Source organism: Babylonia areolata, chromosome 31 (genome assembly GCF_041734735.1).
Source record: "Babylonia areolata isolate BAREFJ2019XMU chromosome 31, ASM4173473v1, whole genome shotgun sequence".
Taxonomy (NCBI): domain Eukaryota; kingdom Metazoa; phylum Mollusca; class Gastropoda; order Neogastropoda; family Buccinidae; genus Babylonia; species Babylonia areolata.
In genome coordinates, this window is record NC_134906.1 from 15900155 (window position 1) to 15922654 (window position 22500).

General features: G+C 40.4%; 1 protein-coding gene across 9 annotated transcripts in view; it reads right to left on the reverse strand.

Annotated features, from left to right (window-relative positions):
• Positions 1-22500, reverse strand: part of LOC143275890 (kynurenine--oxoglutarate transaminase 3-like) — a 64382-nt gene that overhangs the window by 38483 nt on the left and 3399 nt on the right. For 3 of the 9 annotated variants that reach the window (XM_076580203.1, XM_076580205.1, XM_076580207.1), the window contains exon 2: positions 10884-11049. The exons of 2 other annotated variants lie outside the window; for them this stretch is intronic. In XM_076580203.1, the coding sequence (XP_076436318.1) occupies positions 10884-11042 (159 nt within the window). In that variant the 5' untranslated portion in view covers positions 11043-11049. Of the gene's footprint in view, positions 1-6078; positions 6124-6145; positions 6213-10244; positions 10264-10883; positions 11050-19490; positions 19698-22500 lie in introns of those variants that run through there. 4 more of the 9 variants (XM_076580204.1, XM_076580210.1, XM_076580208.1 and 1 more) reach the window with 4 other exon arrangements.

A 22500-nucleotide genomic window follows, 5' to 3' on the forward strand; every position in this document is an offset into this window, starting at 1 on the left:
AGTTCTACCTGCCACATGTGGGGAATAAACCCAACATGAATATCTGATCTGAGAGTGATTGTCTTTGCCAGATTTGGCACATCACTGAAGTTGGCTTAAGGGATGTTGTTGCTGGCCCCCTATACATAATGTGTAGCACACATTGCCTACTGGTGTGTGGATACACCCTGGCGCCCACGAACAAGCCCCTATGTATGGTCAAATACAAAGAGATCATCCCAATGGCGAACAGGTGGAAGAGGAGACATCTCTCAACAACTGCAATAGTGGATGAGGATGCCAACAATAGGTAGGGTGACTTGTGTGCATGTCGCAAGAACCGTCATGGACCCATAACATTTAGGGCTTCTCAACCTATAATGTGAAGCCTGGATTAGGTGGACTGCACGGATGAAGCCATCATTGGTTCAACAGGCAGAAAGACGATTCTCAGCAATGTGCTGTGGAGTGCTAAAAGGGCGCAGTCAGACACATGCAGAACACTGCTGGCCATCTACTGCATCCTGACCTATCTCCAGCTGTCTCGATTTTGTCTTGCAACTAGGTCCAGATAGGCCAGGACAAGAGAGTGAGGCAACTCTCCCTCACTTTAAGTCAAGCGCAAGTCATGACTTCAAATTACACAGCGCAACACCTCACGTCCTGTGGCGATGGGGGAGTGGCAAAGCAGTAGGTGCAGATACACTGGAAGCTGTAGTCAAAAACCTGTACACATGCGGCCCAGGGCATAGTGTCGCTCTCTACTGGACCGAAGCAGCAGTGGAGTTCGGAAGTCCCCTGGGTGTCTGAGCAGTCCTCTTTAGGATCGTTCTGCTCACCTCCATACAGGAAGGGGCTAGAAAAGGTGCCTCAAACATAGCCTGTTTCACTTCTCCCTGGCCAGCTCACCACAACTGTGGGGATCCCTCATGGTGGTCAACAAACAAAAACGAAGAAGAAAGTGATGATGCTCAACCTTGGCACATGGAACGTGAGAACTCTGCTGGGTAATATCAAAGCAGACAGACCTGAGAGAAGAATTGCACTGGTTGCCAAAGAGCTAGCTCGCTAAAATGTGGACATAGCAGCTCTCAGAGAAACGCGCCTCGCAGACAAGGGTGAGCTTACAGAACGTGGTGGTGGATTCACTTTCTTCTGAAGTGGTCAGGGGTTGTAATGTTTTTATGTTATGTTTATATCTAGCTTGATCATGTAAGGTGTTTTGAGCAGCATTAGTACTGGATATCTCACCATAGAAAAGTTATGAATTATTATTATTATTATCATCATCAAGAAAAGTGCAATGCTGATTAGTGCCAACGCTCCCACTATGACCAACCCAGATGACATTAAAGACTGAAGAAGTCAACGCCCTTGTTTCAGCAGTCCCGCAGTCAAGAGAAGCTAATTGTTCTCGGGGACTTTAATGCCAGAGTAGGGACAAACTACCAAACCTAGGAAGGGATCATTGGAAGACATGGCACTGGAAAGTGTAACAGCAATGGTCTTCTACTCCTCAAGACATGTGCCACACATGATCTTGTCATCGCCAACACTTTGTTCCGCCTACCCACCCATAAGAAGACATCATGGATGCAGCTTTGCTTGAGGCACTGGCATCTGATAGACTACATCATCACCAGGAAGAGGGACAGGCTGGAGGTCAGAGTGACGAGAGCCATGTGTGGTGCCAACTGCTGGACTGACCACTGCCTCATTGTGTCCAAGTTCAAGCTTCGCATTCTGCCCATGAGAAGACCCCAAGGTCAGAAGACTGCAAAAAGGCTGAATGTTTCTGAGCTGAAAAGCAGCAAGGTTGAAGATGAACCCACCTATGACCTTGAAGGCAGACTGCCAGACACACCACAGGAAGATGGGATCAGCACTGAGGAACAGCGGATGGCCTTCAGAGAGGCTGTCTGCACTTCTGCCCTTGAACTTCTCGGACCAGCAACCCGAAGAAACCAAGACTTGTTCGATGAGAATGATAAAGAAGATCCTGGCCCATGTCCTGCTCAACCGCCTTTTCCAACGTCTTGAGCAAGGTCTCCTCCCGGAAAGCCAGTGTGGCTTCCTTGCTGAACGTTGGACTGCGGATATGATTTTTGCTGCATGCAAACTCCAGGAAAAATGCCAGGAGCAACACAGTAACCTCTTCATGACCTTTGTCAATCTGACCAAGGCTTCGATACAGTCAGCAGAGAAGGCTTGTGGAAGATCATGGAGAAGTTTGGCTGCCCCAGCAAGTTCCCATCACAATCGTCCGGCAGTTCCACGACAACATGATGGTGAAAGTTCTGGATGACGGAGACGAGTAAGAGGCCTTCCCAGTGACAAACCGCGTCAAAAAAGGCTGCGTTCTTGCCCCGACTCTGTTCAGTATGGTATTCTCTGCAATACTGAAAGATGCCTTCCATGACTGCGAAGAAGGAATCCACATCAGATACAGGACTGATGGGAGACTGTTCAACCTCAGGCACCTGCAGGCTGTTACGAAGGTGAAAAAGACTGTCATAAGAGACTTCTTGTTTGCTGATGACTGCACACTCAACACCAGCACAGCGCAGAAGATCCAGTGTGAAATGGACTGCTCCTCACAAGCCTGTGACAACTTCGGTCTCACCATCAGCACCAAAAACTTAAGTTATGTACCAGCCTGTCCCAGGAAAGTCATACCAGGAGCCATGCATCACAGTGAAGGGGCAGAACCTTCAGGCAGTCGAAACCTTCACCTACCTGGGCAGTATGCTCTCTCGTGCAGTGAACATAGATGCTGAGGTCAACAACAGGATCGCCAAAGCCAGCGCCACATTCGGGAGACTCCGTGAGAAAGTCTGGGAGTGGAAAGGATTCAGATTTACCACCAAGCAGAAGGTCTACTGTGCAATGGTCCCTACCACCTCCTTTATGCCAGAGCAGACACGCCAAACAGCTCAATCACTTCTGCCTGAGCTGTCTCCACAGACGCCTCCACATTGTGTGGCAGGACAAAGTCCCCGACACGGAAGTCCTGGAACAAGCTGGTCTCTGCAGTGTCTACACCCTCCTGCAGAAAGCCCAAGCCAGGTAGGATGGACATGTGGACAGAATGCCAGACAGTCGACTGTCTAAGCAGCTGCTGTACGGAGAACTGTGTCAGGGCAAGCACTCAGTTGGAGGGCAGAAGAAACGCTACAAGGACTGCCTCAAAGTGTCCTTCAAAGACCTGGGCATTGACATCAACATGTGGGAGACGCTTGCTCTGGACCATCCAGCTTGCCGCAGCAAGATCACCACAGGAGCCCGTGCAGCTGAAGCCAGGCACATCACTGAGGCGCAACGAAAGTGTGCCGTGAGCAAGGCCCGAGGAACATCCACTGCTACGACAGCACCAACTCACTTGTGTCCCACATGTGGGTGAGCCTTCAGGGCACAGATTGGCCTCATCAGTCACCTTCCATCTTATATTTGAAGCCATGGTCATCTTCAAATCCGAAGGTCGAACATCACATCCACCTGTTCAGCTCTCCTTCTGTCTGTCCGTGCATCTGTTTGTTTGTCTGTTTGTCCATCTAGCTGTCAATCCATCTATCAAGCAATCATGATGCAAATCGTTCTCCCACATCCATCCACCTGTGTAAACTATCAATCCATCTATCAACTGTCAATCTTTCTACCACCATCCATCCACCTGTGTAAACTATCAATCCATCTATCCAACAATCATGATGTCAATCTTTCTACCACCATACATCCACCTGTGTAAACTATCAATCCATCTATCCAACAATCATGATGTCAATCTTTCTACCACCATACATCCACCTGCGTAAACTATCAATCCATCTATCCAACAATCATGATGTCAATCTTTCTACCACCATACATCCACCTGTGTAAACCTATCAATCCATCTATCCAACAAACACGATGTCAATCTTTCTACCACCATCCATCTTCTTCTTCTGCGTTCATGGGCTGCAACTCCCACGTTCACTCGTATGCACACGAGTGGGCTTTTACGTGTATGACCATTTTTACCCCCGCCATGTAGGCAGCCATACTCCGTTTTCGGGGGTGTGCATGCTGGGTATGTTCTTGTTTCCATAACCCACCTAACGCTGACATGGATTACAGGATCTTTAACGTGTGTATTTGATCTTCTGCTTGCATATACACACGAAGGGGGTTCAGGCACTAGCAGGTCTGCACATATGTTGACCTGGGAGATCGTAAAAATCTCCACCTTTCACCCACCAGACGCCGTCACTGTGATTCGAACCCGGGACCCTCAGATTGACAGTCCAACGCTTTAACCACTCTGCTACTGCGCCCGTCTACCACCATCCATCCACCTGTGTAAACATTCTGTTAATTTCTTTGCTCTCAGTGTGGGCACCATACATCTGTTTTGTTATTTTCTATCTCTTCCTATGTGCACAGGGTAAGCTTGCTGTCTTAGATAGTCTTTTTTGATTGACATGGATACTTTACATAGCACCTATCTTCAGTCAGAGACTGAGCTCTAAGTGCTTTGTAATCAGTCTTTTGCACAACAGGCTGAGATTAGCCTTTAGTTCAGTTTGTTATACAAATTCTGTGTACATCATGTCCTGTTAATCCTCTATTAATTTGCATTTTCATATTGGTGAGCTGGAAGCTGACTTATTGTCTTTATGTCCTCCTGTTGTGTAAATAAGCATCTCTGGTGGGAGTCTTGACTCTGAGCAATGTTTTCTTGATATCCCGGCATATTTTCATTTCATTTGGCATCATGGTTTCACTTTCAGTTTCAAGGTGTCAAAGCTTGTGGACTGATCCATGTGTGCAACACCACATCAGCATTGAAAAAAAAAGAGCAGATCACTGAACTTTGCATTAATCCAATGTGTTGATCAGCAGGTTTGTGTAAAACATTAACATAAAATAAAATAAAATAATTAAAAAAGAAAAACAAATATGTAAATGCATTAAAATGTAATAAAATGAAAGATACAAAGAAGGAAAATGAATGAAATTAAATAAAAACAAGCCTCGTTCAACAAATCCACATCCACCAACACATGCACACACTCACACAAGCACACAAATGCACACGTGCATGTTCGCATACACACACACACATACACACATAGATGCACAACACACATGCAATAATCTGCAGTCTCACAAACACCAAGACCCAAACCTCAACTGAAAAACTTACATACCCAGGCCCCACTCTAGCTCTACACAGCACACACACACACACACACACACACACACACACACACATGTACATACAAAGTGATATATACACACGTTATGTGTGGCTCATAAACACACAAGTACTTAGATTCTAATATCACTATCACAACCAACTTTCTGCAAGGTTCTTCTTCTTAGTTTGTGGGCAGCAACTCACATTTTCACTCGTATGTACACAGGTGGGCTTTTACATGTAAGACCGCTTTTACACCCACCACGTTGGCAGTCATACTCCGTTTTCAGAGGTGTGCAAGCTGGGTATGTTCTTGTTTCCATAACCAGCCGAACTCTGACGTGGACTACAGGATCTTTAATGTATGTGTTTGAGCTTCTGCTTGCATATACACATGAAGGGGGTTCAGACACAAACATGTCTGCACATAATAATGCTGACCTGGGAGATCAGAAAAATCTCCCTTTACCCACTGGGCGCCGTTATCGAGATTCAAACCTGGGATCCTCAGATTGAAAGTCCAATGCTTTAACCACTCAACTGTTGCACCCATCCCAGCAAAGTAAATGCAACGATCATGAGAAAAGTGCTACATCTCATCATGGACTGATGCATAGTCATGTCATTTTCCATCCTTGTGCTGTCATTGTAGCTTTGGGGACATGTCTGACATCACCACCACCACCACTGTCTGAAGTGAGGCCAGGTGAGTTCAGTCACTGACAGTGGACACACAAACACACAGTACACTTCCACAATTCACCACTGTCACTGTCACACAATGCACACAGTCAGCGACATTTGGACACAGAAAAATACATCACACCAAGCAATTATTGCCCCACATTCTACTTTGTCTTTTGACACAACAGCAAAACATCTATAAAAAAAAATTAAAAAATAAAAAAAAAAAAAACCACCCCTATAGAACACTACAGTGCAACACTGTACAAAGCCAGGCAGGGCTACACAACATTACTACAGTACCTCCATCACTCTCAGTACACCAGGTTTTAGATCAGTACTATCAGTATATCAAGCTGAAAGCACACTGAGGACACAAATGTAAGTACTGCAGGCAGCCTCAGCGTTCTGACCAAAGGTCACAGGTAACAGATATTTCTATTGCAGTTCACGCCCCCAAGGTGTGCTCACAGCTGTTTCCTAATCACTGTGGAGGGGAATCATTCAATCCACATTTAATAAAACAGGACCTACGGCCCAATCAGCAACTGACAACTGCCATAAACACCCATAAACATTTGCCAGTCACAGTTACTAGAAACACTTATTACTGTAGGACTTAATATTATGGATGACATGATTCCTGTATCACCATTATATGTCATACATAATTGGTGGAGGATGCATTTAGTCTGAATTAATATGACAGGCAAGATAGTTGATAATGTTTCTCACAAATGTATGCACGCATTCTCATGTTTATGCACACACACACACACACACACACACACACACGCAAGATCGCTTGTAAAGAAAAGCATGCAAAGATTACAGTTTGAACAAAGGGCTTCTTTCTCATGAAATAATCCACCCAAAATCCCCCACAGATACAGACATTTAGATAAGCAGGTAGACAGGCAGACAAAGAGAGAAATCCCCCACTGAATAATGTGAGATTGAATACAGGGTAAATGATGTAACAGATGTATCAATATAAATATTAGTCATGAATGTTGTCTGTCATGGGGAGAACAGAATCATGTACTTTCTCTTTCCTTTCTTTTTTCTTTTTCTTTTTTAACTGGAAGGAATAACGATTTTCATTCTGTCTTCTAATTTTCTGAATAGATGCCTTTAAAACTATTTGAAACTGTCATAGTCAGTTAGAATGTTAAAAGTCCTATAGCCTTTTATGGCAATCGGGACAGTGAATTCATATCCACTGTCTTGGGTTCAGCACAGGAATGTGGGGCCCAGTCCTCTCCTTCTGCGGTCTTATATCTTCCCCACCCAGGTCAGGTATCCATTCACACCTGGATGGAGTGAGGAAAATCAGAGTAAAGTGCCTTTCTCAAGGACACAAACCCATGTCAAAACAGGGGATTGAACCCTGACCACTGGATCAGAAGTCAAACACTTGAACGATTCTGTCACAGTGCTGTGGCCAGTTACATCTTTTAAAAATAAGGGTAATTTATTTACTCCAGTATGTACCCTGACTGTATATGTCACTCAGGTTCAAGCTTGGGAAGAAACATCAATAGTTCATTATGTCTCTTGCTGTTATGACGAAATAATTAATAGCTGAAGAGGATGTGTTGCCAGTAACTATCTTATTATGTATAAAAAATATTTTTTTAATACACAAAAAAACTTACAGTATTCAGGTTTCTGCTTTAGTGAAAGAAAAGACAGGAAAGAGGAGACTTGAGAATGTTGAAACCATCAGAACTGATCACCAACATGTCATGGTGCAGTCCTACACATGTTGAAACCATCAGAACTGATCAACATGTCATGGTGCAGTCCTACACATCATGTTGAAACCATCAGAACTGATCACCAACATGTCATGGTGCAGTCCTACACATGTTGAAACCATCAGAACTGATCACCAACATGTCATGGTGCAGTCCTATACATCATGTTGAAACCATCAGAACTGATCACCAACATGTCATGGTGCAGTCCTACACATGTTGAAACCATCAGAACTGATCACCAACATGTCATGGTGCAGTCCTACACATGTTGAAACCATCAGAACTGATCAACATGTCATGGTGCAGTCCTACACATCATGTTGAAACCATCAGAACTGATCACCAACATGTCATGGTGCAGTCCTACACATGTTGAAACCATCAGAACTGATCACCAACATGTCATGGTGCAGTCCTATACATCATGTTGAAACCATCAGAACTGATCACCAACATGTCATGGTGCAGTCCTACACATGTTGAAACCATCAGAACTGATCACCAACATGTCATGGTGCAGTCCTACACATCATGTTGAAACCATCAGAACTGATCACCAACATGTCATGGTGCAGTCCTACACATCATGTTGAAACCATCAGAACTGATCACCAACATGTCATGGTGCAGTCCTACATGCGACACAGCAAAGGTCAACGACAGGAATCTTCTAGTGACCCCAGTGACCCCTGGAGGGTCACCCACCCAGGCCTTATCAACAGTCACTGACCTACTGAGCAGGCCAACACAACAGTTAAACAATGCCTAAAGTGCACAGGCACTACTTTAACCCTTTGACTGATGCTCATGGATATGCTGTCAGTAAAGTTTGTCATTTCACTGAGATAACATTCAGCTTTCAGGCCAGGATGTCAGTCAATCTTTATATTTTGATATTTCCTCTTCAGATTGATTTACTTTTCTTCAGCAAATTCACCACCTATAAGTACACTAAAATCAGGAACTACAATTTCTATATGCCACACTGATTTTTTTTTTCACCAAATTTCAACAGTCAAGGGTTTAATCTTAGGACACTATAAAACTATAAACTATTCAATTTGCATAGTCAGCCACTACTTGACAACCAACATTAATGTGAATTTTCACCAGCTCACATGAGACAGCCTGGCAGGCAGCCAGTTGTGCTAATGACACTGTGTTCGGGAAGTGCTCAAAGTTTGGTTTCTGACTGAAGATAGATGCTGCATGAATTATATCACTGATAAATAAAGAAAAAAAGTTCAACACTACATCATTTTTCAAACCACAAAAGCAAAATACAAAGGTGAAGGCAACAATTGTCCTACAAATGTACTGGGTACAGCATCAGCCTTGAAAACAACCCAGGCCACTTTTTCACACACATGTCCTACAATTCACCGTTTATAAAGAACAACAAACACCATATACATATATATATATAAAAGAATTAAGCGGCAAAATAATTGAGAATTAAAAATGTTAATTTCAAAAGAGCAACAGACTCTGTACATATACTCAAAACTGCTTTCTGATGTTTCGTGTTTGCTTTCAATGCATGTACACACCAAATTAATGTTCACTATGGGTCATTTTTCAAAATATCTTCTTTGTCAACAGACATAAATTGTCAAACTCCTGAAGTCAGACAAAGATGTTTCTCATGGTTCAACAGTGTGTAAACGTGTTTCAATTAATACAGCAGCTCATTCCACAGCAGGGTCAGTCACAAACCCAAGAGACTGAAGAGAAAAAGCAGACTGGAGTGAGGTGGGAAAAACGTATATGGCACAAGACTATTGTACACACTATCCTCCTCCCTCATTTTGTCCTCTCCATACTCACCCATCCTTTACACTGAACTTTGTGATAAAGCCAATGACTTCTACTGCAGGCAGGAATGATAAAACAAAGCACACACTGCCAATGTCACAACCCGTATGGGGTTGCCCATGAACCCCCACCCCTTCCCAGACTAGCTAACGTCCCGACAACACAGAGACACAGAAGAGTTCAGCTCGTTGCTTTACTGTGGTGATGCAAAAAATACATAAATAAATACCCGCCACAAAACAAGGCATTACAACCCAAAAAATAACCTTTGTCTAAACACAGCACAATTCTACAAGTTACAGTCAACTAAAGCAGTGCTGCTCAACCCTGCTGCCAGAGTTCAAACTCGTGCTGACAGCTGAAAACGGACAACACTTGTAGCTTGATGGCTGAAGCTGGCCGGCAAGAGGGACAGTGGGTAGGTGGGAAAGGGTACAATGGAAGTATGGAGTGGGAGCGGGAGTGGGAACGGGAGTGAGGAAGTGTCCAGGCTTGTGTTCTGGGGACCCATCGAAGGCAGCGGCACGGAAGGGAAGGAAACACCGGAAAACCTGTCACCAGGCACGTCACTGGCCCAGAGTGAAGGAAACACCGGAAAACCTGTCACCAGGCACGTCACTGGCCCAGAGTGAAGGAAACACCGGAAAACCTGTCACCAGGCACGTCACTGGCCCAGAGTGAAGGAAACACCGGAAAACCTGCCACCAGGCACGTCACTGGCCCAGAGTGAAGGAAACACCGGAAAACCTGCCACCAGGCACGTCACTGGGCCAGAGTGAAACAGAAGATATATTGTATCTTGTATCTACAAGATATATTGTATCTACAAAGGTATCTTGTCTGTTGCAATTTGAAGATTGAAGACTAATACAGAAGAAGGGGTGACAAAGGGAAACGCCCCCACTACTTCACCGACGGCGCCCTACAGCACGCACGCTGGAACGGCGACCCGTCTCTCTGCAAAGCTTGGCCTCAACAGCCCAGAGAAATCTTTCTTTCCTAACCAGATCGACTCCTGAACTCGCTCAGAGTTCAAAGAAAACGTTCAGGAGAAGAGACATGCCACACGTGCAAAAGCATAAAGGAGAGAGGGAGATGAAGGAGAGGGATGGAAAGAGGAGGAGAAGGGAGAGAGAGGAGGAGAAGGGAGAGCGAGGAGGAGAAGGGAGAGAGAGAGGGTGAAAGAAGGGAGAGAGAGAGAGGGGGGGAAAGAAGGGAGAGAGAAAGGGGGAAAAGGGAAGGGGGAAAAAAATGCAGACAGGCATGCACGCAGATCGCCAACGAGCCGTGACAGCCAACAAGCACAGAATTATGTTTCACACAGTAAAGGAACGTAACAGATTGTGCAAAGAGTAAAAACACCCATGCTCAGATGTTAGCATTCTTGAGCAAACTAAATTAAAACCAAATAACCACAACATAACACAAGTGAAGCAATGCAATCAATAACACAACTGACTTACACAAAGGTATCTTGTCTGTTGCAAAACTGACGAACACAAACTGGGTGTCTTAGTGCCAGAAGGCAGGCTATGAATGTTAACAGCAAAAGAAGAACACTGGTGATGTCCAATTATTTGCAGCAGGCACTCAGAGGTTTGTTTGGTCAACACCTTCTTCATGTTTCAACTGCAAAGCCACAAACATGAACATATAAAACATTTCAATTATCTTGTCTATCAAGTTAAAAGTTACACAAATTATCTCTTGCTAGTGTGTGAATGCAAACATGTAGGAGTTGTGTGTCAAAGTCAAAATTTTATTTCATGATGGTAAATTAAATAAGCAACAGTTGTTGTTGTTGTTTTTACATCAAGCCAACTATAAAAATAGAAAAAAGAAAGAAAGAAAAAAAAAGAGTGCAGAAAGCTGGACTTGTACAGGTCATTTCTTGGTCTAGATATGCATAGCATGTGGCTGTGTCTAGTTTTAAAAGTGCCTGCGATTTTGTTGCTGTTGTTGAACATTTCCATACATAATATTATACCTGATGTGTACAGTGGAATGACTCTACCTTGCTTGAATTTTGAAGGAAACATTCTTTATCAATCAACAAACTATGAAGAAATATCAACAACAGCAGGGGAAGAAAGCTTAAATATCCATCTATCAAACCCGTCCAAATCATGTGTGCCAGACTGTTTTTGTTGTGATAAACTTTCACTGACATTCAAAACCATCAGTGGTTGAAGACCAAAAGGAACATAAAATTTCTTTGAATCAAGATACCATTTTAAAATACCAAGGTAATTTTCACTGGTCATATCAACTGATATGATCTTATCAGCAATGCTTGCAAAAAGATTATTTAACTGATCTGCTGTTACACCAGTGACAATTTGTTGTTTTCATGACACAAGTTTATTAATTAACTTGTTAATGACTTTCCTAATTAGATGAGATTCTTTTGTAGAAGCTAACATTTGCTGAAAATAATTACTTTTGGATTTACATTTCATGGAGTTTACTATATCCTTTTTATTTTTTAAATTGTTCATTTGATCCATAGATCTTCAAATAATATCTATGATGTGTTTCACTGTCAATTTCTTTTGTTATCCATGGTGGTTTTGTTTCTTGTCTAATTCTTTTCTTCATAAATGGTGGATGTTTGTTATGTACAGAAGAAAATGTATCTCTCCAGAATTCAGTGGCTTCTTCGTGATCTCTTCACTGATTAAAGTAATCTAAAGGTGAGTTTGCTATATCAGAGAGAAAATCATCTTCATTTAAGTTCTTAAAACTCCTATAAATTATACTTTCATGTTCTACCTTGGAGTTTGAACACAATTTCTTAACTAGATGGGAAATGATCACTACAGCCACATGGTGGGACAATACCTCAACAATGAGTTGTTTTGTAGTTGCGTAAATGTGATCTGTTAAAGTAGTTGTGTTTTCAATTTTGTGTGCTGGTCTGTCATTTAAATGTTCTAAGCCATGCATGGAGTAGTTCTGATGCCCTTTGGTTTAGGTTTTAAGCAAATCAAAATTGAAATCACCCAAAATAATAATTTCATAATCAAACATTATCACCTCATCCATAACAGAACTAAAATTATTCTCTCATACTACATTTTTTGATTGATTTATATACAAATCCTTCTCCAAGAGTGTTTTTACCATTACTTTTAATCTCTTCTCAAACACCATAAACCTGTTTAATCTCTTACACTTTAATGAAGACACAAAATACATAAGAAAACGAGTAGTTTGGCATTTAGTAGGATCTGAGTAGATAATCTTGCTGCCTGGCATGTTTATTTCATCATCTGTTATGTGTGAAGACAGTCAATATTGAGCAAAACAGAATAAATGAAATGGATTTCTGGTGTTAAAAAGAATGGTTGCAATATCTTCCTTCTTGTTTGTTGCATTACTAATGTTTAAACAGCCTATGTAGAGACCTTAGTTGGCCATGAATCAGAAGCAAACACCACAGTAAAGTTACTTGGGAATAAAAATTAGAGCAAATTTAACTTGTTTAAATTTTTGTCATAAACTTTTAAAGAACGATATTATCACAGTCGACTGACTTGAAATGCAAACCCACAATATATTCATAAATGATATCAAACAAAAGTCTCCATAATTAATCAAGTTACATGCAGTTAGTAAAATCAACAACAAATCTCAATAACAAGCTGGATCAAATTATACAATTTAGTCCAAATTATAGACAAATTAGCACAATCACACTCACACATACAATTTCACACTCACAGGCATGTGTGTGTGTGATTGTGTGCTTATTGACTCACTTGTGTAAACAAAGTGAGTCTATGTTTTAACCTGGTGTTTGGTTGTCTGTGTCTGTGTGTGTCTGTGTGTGTGTGTGTGTGTGTGTGTGTGTGTCCGTGGTAAACTTTAACATTGCCATTTTCTCTGCAAATACTTGGTCAGTTGACACCAAATTTGGCATAAAAATAGGAAAAATTCAGTTCTTTCCAGTCATCTTGTTTAAAACAATATTGCACCTTTGGGATGGGCACAAAAAAGAAAAAAAAAAGATGAAGAAGCCAAATTAAATGCAAACTGAATTTACTGTTATATTTATATTTTTTTTATTCTCTAAACTTGGCACTTTGATCTGATATTCTGACACAACAACAAGAGCAGTCATTTTTATCATTTTTTGTTCATACAGGAACTTCTTTCGCTAAGCATGGAAGTTATATTTCTGGTGCATGTCTTTGCTCCAGATAGTAAAATAGGGAATTTAATCTGTAATTAATGCTAGGGGGGTTAATTTGCTTTAAACTGATCTTTCTCATCTTAAACATTACATTTTGAAATTATACTCAATGCATAAAAAGCTTGTGTGTTTTACTCTCAGTGTACAGGGCTTTCACTATGTTCATTCGCCCATGTGGGTTTTTTTTCAGAAAATACTAAAATCAATACTGTGAGTGGACTTTATAGATCTATTGGCTGAGCCCTGAAGGTCATGGGCAAAAATCAATTTCGTACACATATTTATACATATTCAAAGTGCGTGCTCATATTCCTCACGAACGCAAAGGACGCCATTTTGTTTCAAGTTGTTGACCTGCCTGTTCAATCCTATATTCAATCGACAATACACGATAACATGTGATGGAAAGTTGGAGAAGGAGACCGTTAAATATTTATTCAGAGAAAGATTTGTGAACGCCTCATCACTTACTGGATTATGCCCCAAACTGCCATAAAAATATCAACAAAATCAGTCAGAATTCACAGTTAAAAATAATAAACCATGCGAGTTAATACCCTTGATGAAACTTAAAAATTTCCAGTCTTGACTTTTCTCAAAATGAAGTCCTTTTCACTTCATACGTTTAGAAGTACTTGTACTTGGCTCTACATGTTATTAGTTTAACAAAATACTCAATTTTCATATCAACTTTAAAACTATAAAACTAGAATGAACATAAAAGACGAATTGAATCAACTGTGTAGTACATTCCCGGCAGGTGTAACTAAACTTGTACATCTGTCTAGATCCAGAGAAAATGGCTAAATGTTTCAGTGTGATTGCGGTGATAGCTGTGTCTCCTTTACCATGGACTTAAAAATTTTTTTTAATTGCCCTTAAAAGATTTTTATGAATGCCCAAGATACACCAGAAAAATATGACTTAAACAGCGTTCTCACTGCAAATACTGCAATCGATTTATCGCCCTTTAAAAAAAGCATGTTTAAATGTTAAATTTTTTAACTTCAGTTAAGGAGCCACGATAATGTATTGGGTAAGAGTTTCTTCTCACCTGAACATGCAGGGTTCGAATCTGCCATCAGGACTTCTTTTTTTTTTTCTTTCTTTTTTCTTTTTTTAAACTCAAAGCTTTGTAATAACAAATGCAGAACGCATTTTAACAATTAGATTTTTTTTAAGTGTATCACAAGTGAGTCTTGAAGGCCTTGCCTCTCTTGTTTCTCTATAATTTGGACTAAATTGTGTAATTTATTCCAGCTTGTTATTAAGATTTGTGTTTGCAAACCAGTCAAATTTTTATTTCAAGATGGTAAATTGAAGAAGCAACAACGGCTTTTTTACAACAAGCCATCTATGAAAAAAATAGCAGGAAAAAGCCCCCCAAAATGCAAATATATAAAAGAATAGTGTGATAGTGAAATACAGAATTGCACACACAAACATACACACACAGAGGGACACACAGCCACAAACCATCAACCTGTGTCAGCCACAAGGATCATGATGTGGGGATGTGGAGGACACACAGCCACAAACCATCAACCTGTGTCAGCCACAAGGATCATGATGCGGGGATGTGGAGGACACACAGCCACAAACCATCAACCTGTGTCAGCCACAAGGATCATGATGTGGGGATGTGGAGGACACAGCCAAAAACCATCAACCTGTGTCAGCCACAAGGATCATGATGTGGAGGACACACAGCCACAAACCATCAACCTGTGTCAGCCACAAGGATCATGATATGGAGGACACACAGCCACAAACCATCAACCTGTGTCAGCCACAAGGATCGTGATGTGGGGATGTGGACACACAGCCACAAACCATCAACCTGTGTCAGCCACAAGGATCATGATGTGGAGGACACACAGCCACAAACCATCAACCTGTGTCAGCCACAAGGATCATGATGTGCGGATGTGGAGGACACACAGCCACAAACCATCAACCTGTGTCAGCCACAAGGATCATGATGTGGGGATGTGGAGGACACAGCCAAAAACCATCTTCCTGTCTAGCCACAAGGACTATTAACAGCACCTGAAGGCTGGCAACTCCTGAAGTATTCCATAGACACCTACTTCAAAGTATCTCCATTTACTCGGCTCAAGGTAAACAAGTTTGTATGCATGTGTGTGTATGTGTATGTGTGTGTGTGTGTGTGTGTGTGTGTGTGTGTGTGTGTAAGCATTTTTGTGTGGGTGACCTAAGCCTGACTGAATGACACAGGAAAAGCATGCATACAAGCACACATGCACATATGTATGCACACACACACATGCACATGCACTGGCAAACACACACACACACACACACACGCACATGCACTGGCAAACACGTGCGCACGCACACACACACAGAGTATTTTATCACATATGAGGTCTTACAAGAACATTGTAGCTTCAAAATAAAAAATAACTGCCAGCAGTCAGGTAAAGAGAGAAAAATCAATAACTGCACATCACCACATCTGGTTCACCCTGACTGTGTTCTTTTATTGTTTTTTTTGTTTTTTTTTTAATGCACCTCTGATTAATTCATACATCACCAAATTTTTTATTGCAAGCACGTAAACATCGACAGCTTGTGTGTTATGATTCTTTTGCTGATATACTGATGATGTCTTTATGTGAAGCTTTATAATAAGGCACCATGGGACAATGAGTTCACCATTAATCGTGATTTGATGCTCAGTTTTTGCAAGGTAATGCATCCCTGGGAAATACATTTAACTCTGTTTTTCCTCACTCCACCCAGGTGTGAATGGGTACCTGACTTTGGTTGGGGAAGGTAAAACACACACATATAAATGCCCAAACACACACACAACAGATATGCAACAAATATGCAATCTCACAGCTATATGAAAGCTCAAATGTATACAGGCCCAACACTACACACACACACACACACACACACACACGAGAAATCGTTTCATACTGGAAACAACAGATCAATTTTCACAGCTGAACTCACTGCAATACTGATGGCCTTAAATTTTCTAATATTTTTTACATGCGACATTTTTGACATTCTTTTCTGTGTTGATCCCATATCAGTGCTTCGGACACTACAATCAATACAGACAACACGGACGTGAAATGATATTTGAAATCAGTCATTTAAACAATGATGACTGTTTTCAAGGCACTACAATCACATTCTGCTGGATAAAGTGAACAGAGCAGTGAAACAAGGAGCAAAGAGTCATCCAAAGTCAGTTTATATAGATATTCCTTTGTCCTGGTGCACAAAAACATGTCCAAATTAACCAAAAAATTACTTTCCTTATGTGTAGATGGAAAACTAATGCTTTAAAAACCAGATATTCCAAAAATATCACATGCATTTGTGAACAAAGTATCCCCCCTGAACATGTCCTCACCTGTGATGTTATGAAACAACATATCCCAGTACTATCAAAACACTCTGTTCAAAACATTCCATTTCTGAATCGCCAATGTCAATATATGATTTTTTTTTTTTTTTTTTTTTTTTAGCATAATCAAACAGTCCAATAAGTGAGTACTTGTAGAGTAGGGCTTGGTTTTCTTCTTCCTTTTAATCTAAAAATCAGGACTGGCAAAACATTCAAGCATTAAGAAATCATCACACACACACATAAACACACACATACAGACACACATTCAACATCTACTCAAGCCACATTTCCAATATCCAGCTCATTTACCCCGCCTTCCCTGTAGCCCCCATCACATACACTTTTTTAAATATCTTTTTTGACATCTGATATCACTCTAGTGAAAAGATATAAAACTGATGAACAACAACAACAACACACACACACACACACACACACAACAATTTCACATAAAAATTGGGAAAACATCAAAAAGTGTAGCTTGGCAACATTTGCAAATCTAATCATCCTACTTACAGCTAAAATGACTTTTTTGCCTCCTTTGAGCATATTACAAAAAATAAAAAACCGATTTTGGAGACAAATATTTTTTAGGAACTTATCTATTTCGCAACTGATCATAACTGGGACATTCCATTATAAAATGGAACTCATCCCCTGTCAAAGACCTGTTACAAACCTTACAAAGCTGTAACTAACTCTCGTGGTATTCCTTTGTGTCTCCGTTTCTATTTCCAGCTTATGATTACTACTTCAAAATTTGCAGAAGCTGATAACATAATTATCAGGCATTTGACATATATTTTTCTCTATCAAATCCACTTTTAAAATTTTGATAAAACAAACATTTATTACTTGCCTCTAGAGCATGTCTCCATTGATTTTGAAAATTATCTCTCAAAGCAATATTGACATTCTTGCAGAAAGATTTCCTCTCTAAGAAGAATTGAGCATCCCAAACACAGTCATACCCTGATTTAATTAAAATTTGTCTGATATTATTCACCCATTTTGAAGAATAAACATCATTTCGATGTAAGTCAAGTAATATCAAATATCTTACCACAATATTTTTCTATGTTTGATATCACAAAGCTGGTCCAAAATCAAACCAATCTCATTTTCACCAACACACTAACTGGATAGATACCAGTTTCTCTATAAATAATTTGGGTCATAGTATTCCTGTTCAGTTTGAACAAGCGTCTCAAAATTTTCAATTCTAATTTTTCAAGTATATCTACATTTTCATAACCCCATATTTCTGCACCATACAACAAAACAGGAACAATCATAGACTGGTACATGTCCAGAACAATATGTAAAGGTAAATTCTTGATTTCTGGCTGACTGAAGTAAAAAAAAAAAAAAAAAAAAAAAAAAACGAAAGCTTTTTGAGCCTGTTCATATATTATTTTTAGTTCCGTTTCCACTAAATTCGATACCAAGATATTTAAATGAATCGACAACATCCAAACATGCATTACCAAACTTAAAAACTGGCTTTAGCTTATTTGTTGAATTAAATATCACTTAAAAGGTGAATAAATAATAGATAAATACTTCTTTTTTTTTTTAAACTACTACTACCACTACTAATAATATGTATAAGGCGCAAAAACTTGTTGAAGTCAACTATAAGTGTACATAAATAAGTAAATAAATAAATAAATAATAATTATAATATAAAAAAGGTAATAATAATAATAATAATAATAAATAAATAAATAAATAAATAAGACAACAATGATGATAAATAAGCAAATAAATGTAAAACATGAAGACACACATTTACACATACACCCACACATGCATAACAGATATGCACCAAACATGCAGTTTCACAGATATGAAAGCACAGTCAAATATACATAAACGTACATGAGCCCCAACACACACACACACACACCCCACACACGCATTACCCTGCACCTCCTCTACCCCCCTCCTCCACACACTCGTTTCTAGGCTACGTATCGCAGCTTCCCACAACATGCTGAAGACCCAAAACTTCAAAGTCTACTACACTGTCCACACCAAGGTGGAAAAGGTCATCAGGGCTGTAAATCATGACGACCTAAGCGTTCGTGGTCTGGCCCGGTGTCTTCTTCAGCATATCATATCATATCATATCAAGGCGTGCAGACCTTACAAGGCCTTTTGCCCGCTTGATTTGGGGAAGAAAAAGAGAGTCCCCACATATGTCTGATGCATTTTTCAACATTGAGTGCCCAATGCTTGAAAAATCAATAAATATGTAAATGAGTTTTGTATTTAAAATTTTTCAAATGAATATCAAGATAATTTTTAAATGTATTCACTGTTCCTGCAGAAACAACATCTTGTGACAAAATGTTCCAAACATTTGTTACTCTGTTAGTAAAGAAATGTGCAAATCTGGAAGTTTTAACTGAAACTTTTAATAGTTTGTAGGAATGGCCTCTTGTGGTGTCGAATCCTGTCAACTGCCTCGTTGCGCTTTACCACGTGTAGCAGTCTGGAGCGGAGAGGAGTCAGATTGTCGTTGATGAAGACCTTTTTGAACTCCTGGGTCTCCTTCAGGGCACGTCGCTTCTCCATCAACGTCGCCTTTGTCCGCCGAGACACAAATTTCACCAGCACAGGTCGGCTAGTGGGAGCGTTTCCACGGGAAACAGTATGTTGTAGCTTCTGGTCTTCTGCCGGCCAGACCTGTGGACAACAGCTATTTCACTGGGCTTGATGGTACAACCTGCATCCTGGAAGACTTTACTGACCTCCTCCTCCAGGTCTTCGTTGTCTTGTTCTGGAATGCCGATGATTTTCACGTAAGTTTTCTCGTCAGCTGTATTGTTCTTGTTTGTCTACTTTGTACTGAAGAAGGTTTTGCCTTTTCAACACCTCAACGTCTTGGTCACATTTAAATTGTTTGGTGACAACATCGACGTGACAATAGTTGATAAAATGTTGTTTTTTTACTTTGTTCCAAAATAGTTTTCAACGATAACGACAACAAAGAGGAACACTCGATCGGTTTTGCGACACGATTAGCATGCGTCACTGTCAAAATCGTCATTGGACTTTTGACCACCTTTCTTCCCCTTCCCCTGGATCTGGATCTGTACGTCGCCGAACCAGTTTTGATTATACTGCGACGGGGAAAAAAAATTATGGACCAGCTAGGTGTGGAGCCGCCGGATCTCTACTGCTTTTCGCTTTGCACATACGGGCAAACAATTTACCTTATTAAATACAAAATCCTCCAGAGTGTTACGAAAACCAAAGCTTTCGTTGTTCAGTGCATCTTCAATGAGTTTTTCCATTGGAACGATACCGGCTAACGCGGCAGCTTTTTGTGAAGAAGATGATGATGATGGTCTGTGAGAAGGCGCCATTTGTGCACTGCAGTTTAGGCCCATCAGGTTTATAACTGAATTTTTTTTTTCTACAGCCTCCTTTTAAACACTGACCAAATCAAATAAATTGAAAAGTTCATGTTAGGCAGTTGTTTATGTATTTGATCTGTAGTGAAACACGACAAATGGTCCCGCAGGTTTTTGGAAACGCCCCGCACTAAGACTTCCATTTCATTCTATTTTATTCTGTTATTTATTCGTTAAGTTTATTAATTCTATTCAAAATATTTAAAATGTATTTTATTATTATATAGAGCACGATCCTTTGCAAATCAAACAAATATTGGCATAATTTCCAAACTAATATTTGTGCAAATTTCTTCAAAATGGAACAGTCTTTATGGGCGTTTCCAAAAACATTACACTAAGCAACACTTTCATGGCATCACAGATCTTTTCCCACCCTTCTTGCTGTAAATCTGTAGCAGTGTGTGTGTGTGTGTGTGTGTGTAATAGAAACAATAATAATTCAGTCTATAAAGCGCCTTTCCATATAAAACGTGCTCAGTTGCACTGTACAATGTAAATACTGACGTTTAAAACATGCATTTAAACACTAAAATGAGAAAAGAAAAACTTGCATGCATAACCCTTTACAGTCAGCCAGCCAAACACTCAAGCACAAATTTATCCACACACACACACTCTCTCTCTCCCTCTCTCACACACACACACTCTCTCTCTCACACACACAACACACATATACACACTCTCTCTCTCTCAACACAACACACACACACACTCTCTCTCTCACACACAACACACATATACACACTCTCTCTCTCACACACAACACACACACACACACTCTCTCTCACACACACACAACACACACATACACACTCTCTCTCTCACCCACTATGTATAAAAACAAAGATTGCATATACTCATACACACACGCACACACATTCTTACATATCGCAGTTCTCTCTCTCTCTCTCTCTCTCTCTCTCTCTCTCTCACACATGCACTTGCACACACACAGAGTTCTCTTGACACTGCTGTTTATTTAAATTCATTTATTTGTTTATTGTCATATCATTATTCATTTAATAGTTTTCTATGTTTTATTTCATTTCATTTCTTTATCTATTTGCTTATTCATTTCTATCTTATTTTATTTTCATTTCTGTTTTTTTACTATTATTTATTTGTTTATTCATTACTTATCCATTTATTTCTTTATGTATCTCATTTTACTTCATTTTATCTTATTTTCCCTCAAGGCCTGACTAAGCATATTGGGTAACATTGCTGGTCAGGCATCTGCTTAGCAGATGTGGTGTAGCGTATATGGATCTGTCCAAACACGCCTCCTTGAGTCACTGAACTGAACTAATATCATATATAGAAACGGATGTGAGAAGCATCAGAAGATTCATAGAATGTTCAAACTGTCACAAGTACTATATGACCATCCATATCACAATGGCTGCAAGTGGCTTTTCCAGTTTTGCAGATGTGAAACATGCAGCAGTTACCGTGAACAACATGAGTGTCACTGCAAAATTACACTGTCATGTGTAATGAAAAAAATGAGTTTATACAACTTACTTCATCATATAATTATCTTTTCCTGCAGCCCTCAGATAGTTTCACTTTCACTTTCATTTTCAAGAGGAACACAACACAGCACTGGGTGGAACACAACACAACACAACACAGCACTGGGTGTCACAGGATCACAACACAACACAGCACTGGGTGTCAGAGGAACACAACACAACACAGCACTGGGTGTCATTGGAACACAACACAGCACTGGGTGTCAGAGGAACACAACACAACACAGCACTGGGTGTAAGAGGAACACAACACAGCACTGGGTGTCAGAGGAACACAACACAACACAGCACTGGGTGTAAGAGGAACACAACACAGCACTGGGTGTCAGAGGAACACAACACAACACAGCACTGGGTGTCAGAGGAACACAACACAACACAGCACTGGGTGTCAGAGGATCACAACACAGCACTGGGTGTCAGAGGAACACAACACAACACAGCACTGGGTGTCAGAGGAACACAACACAACACAGCACAGCACTGGGTGTCATTGGAACACAACACAACACAACACAGCACTGGGTGTCAGAG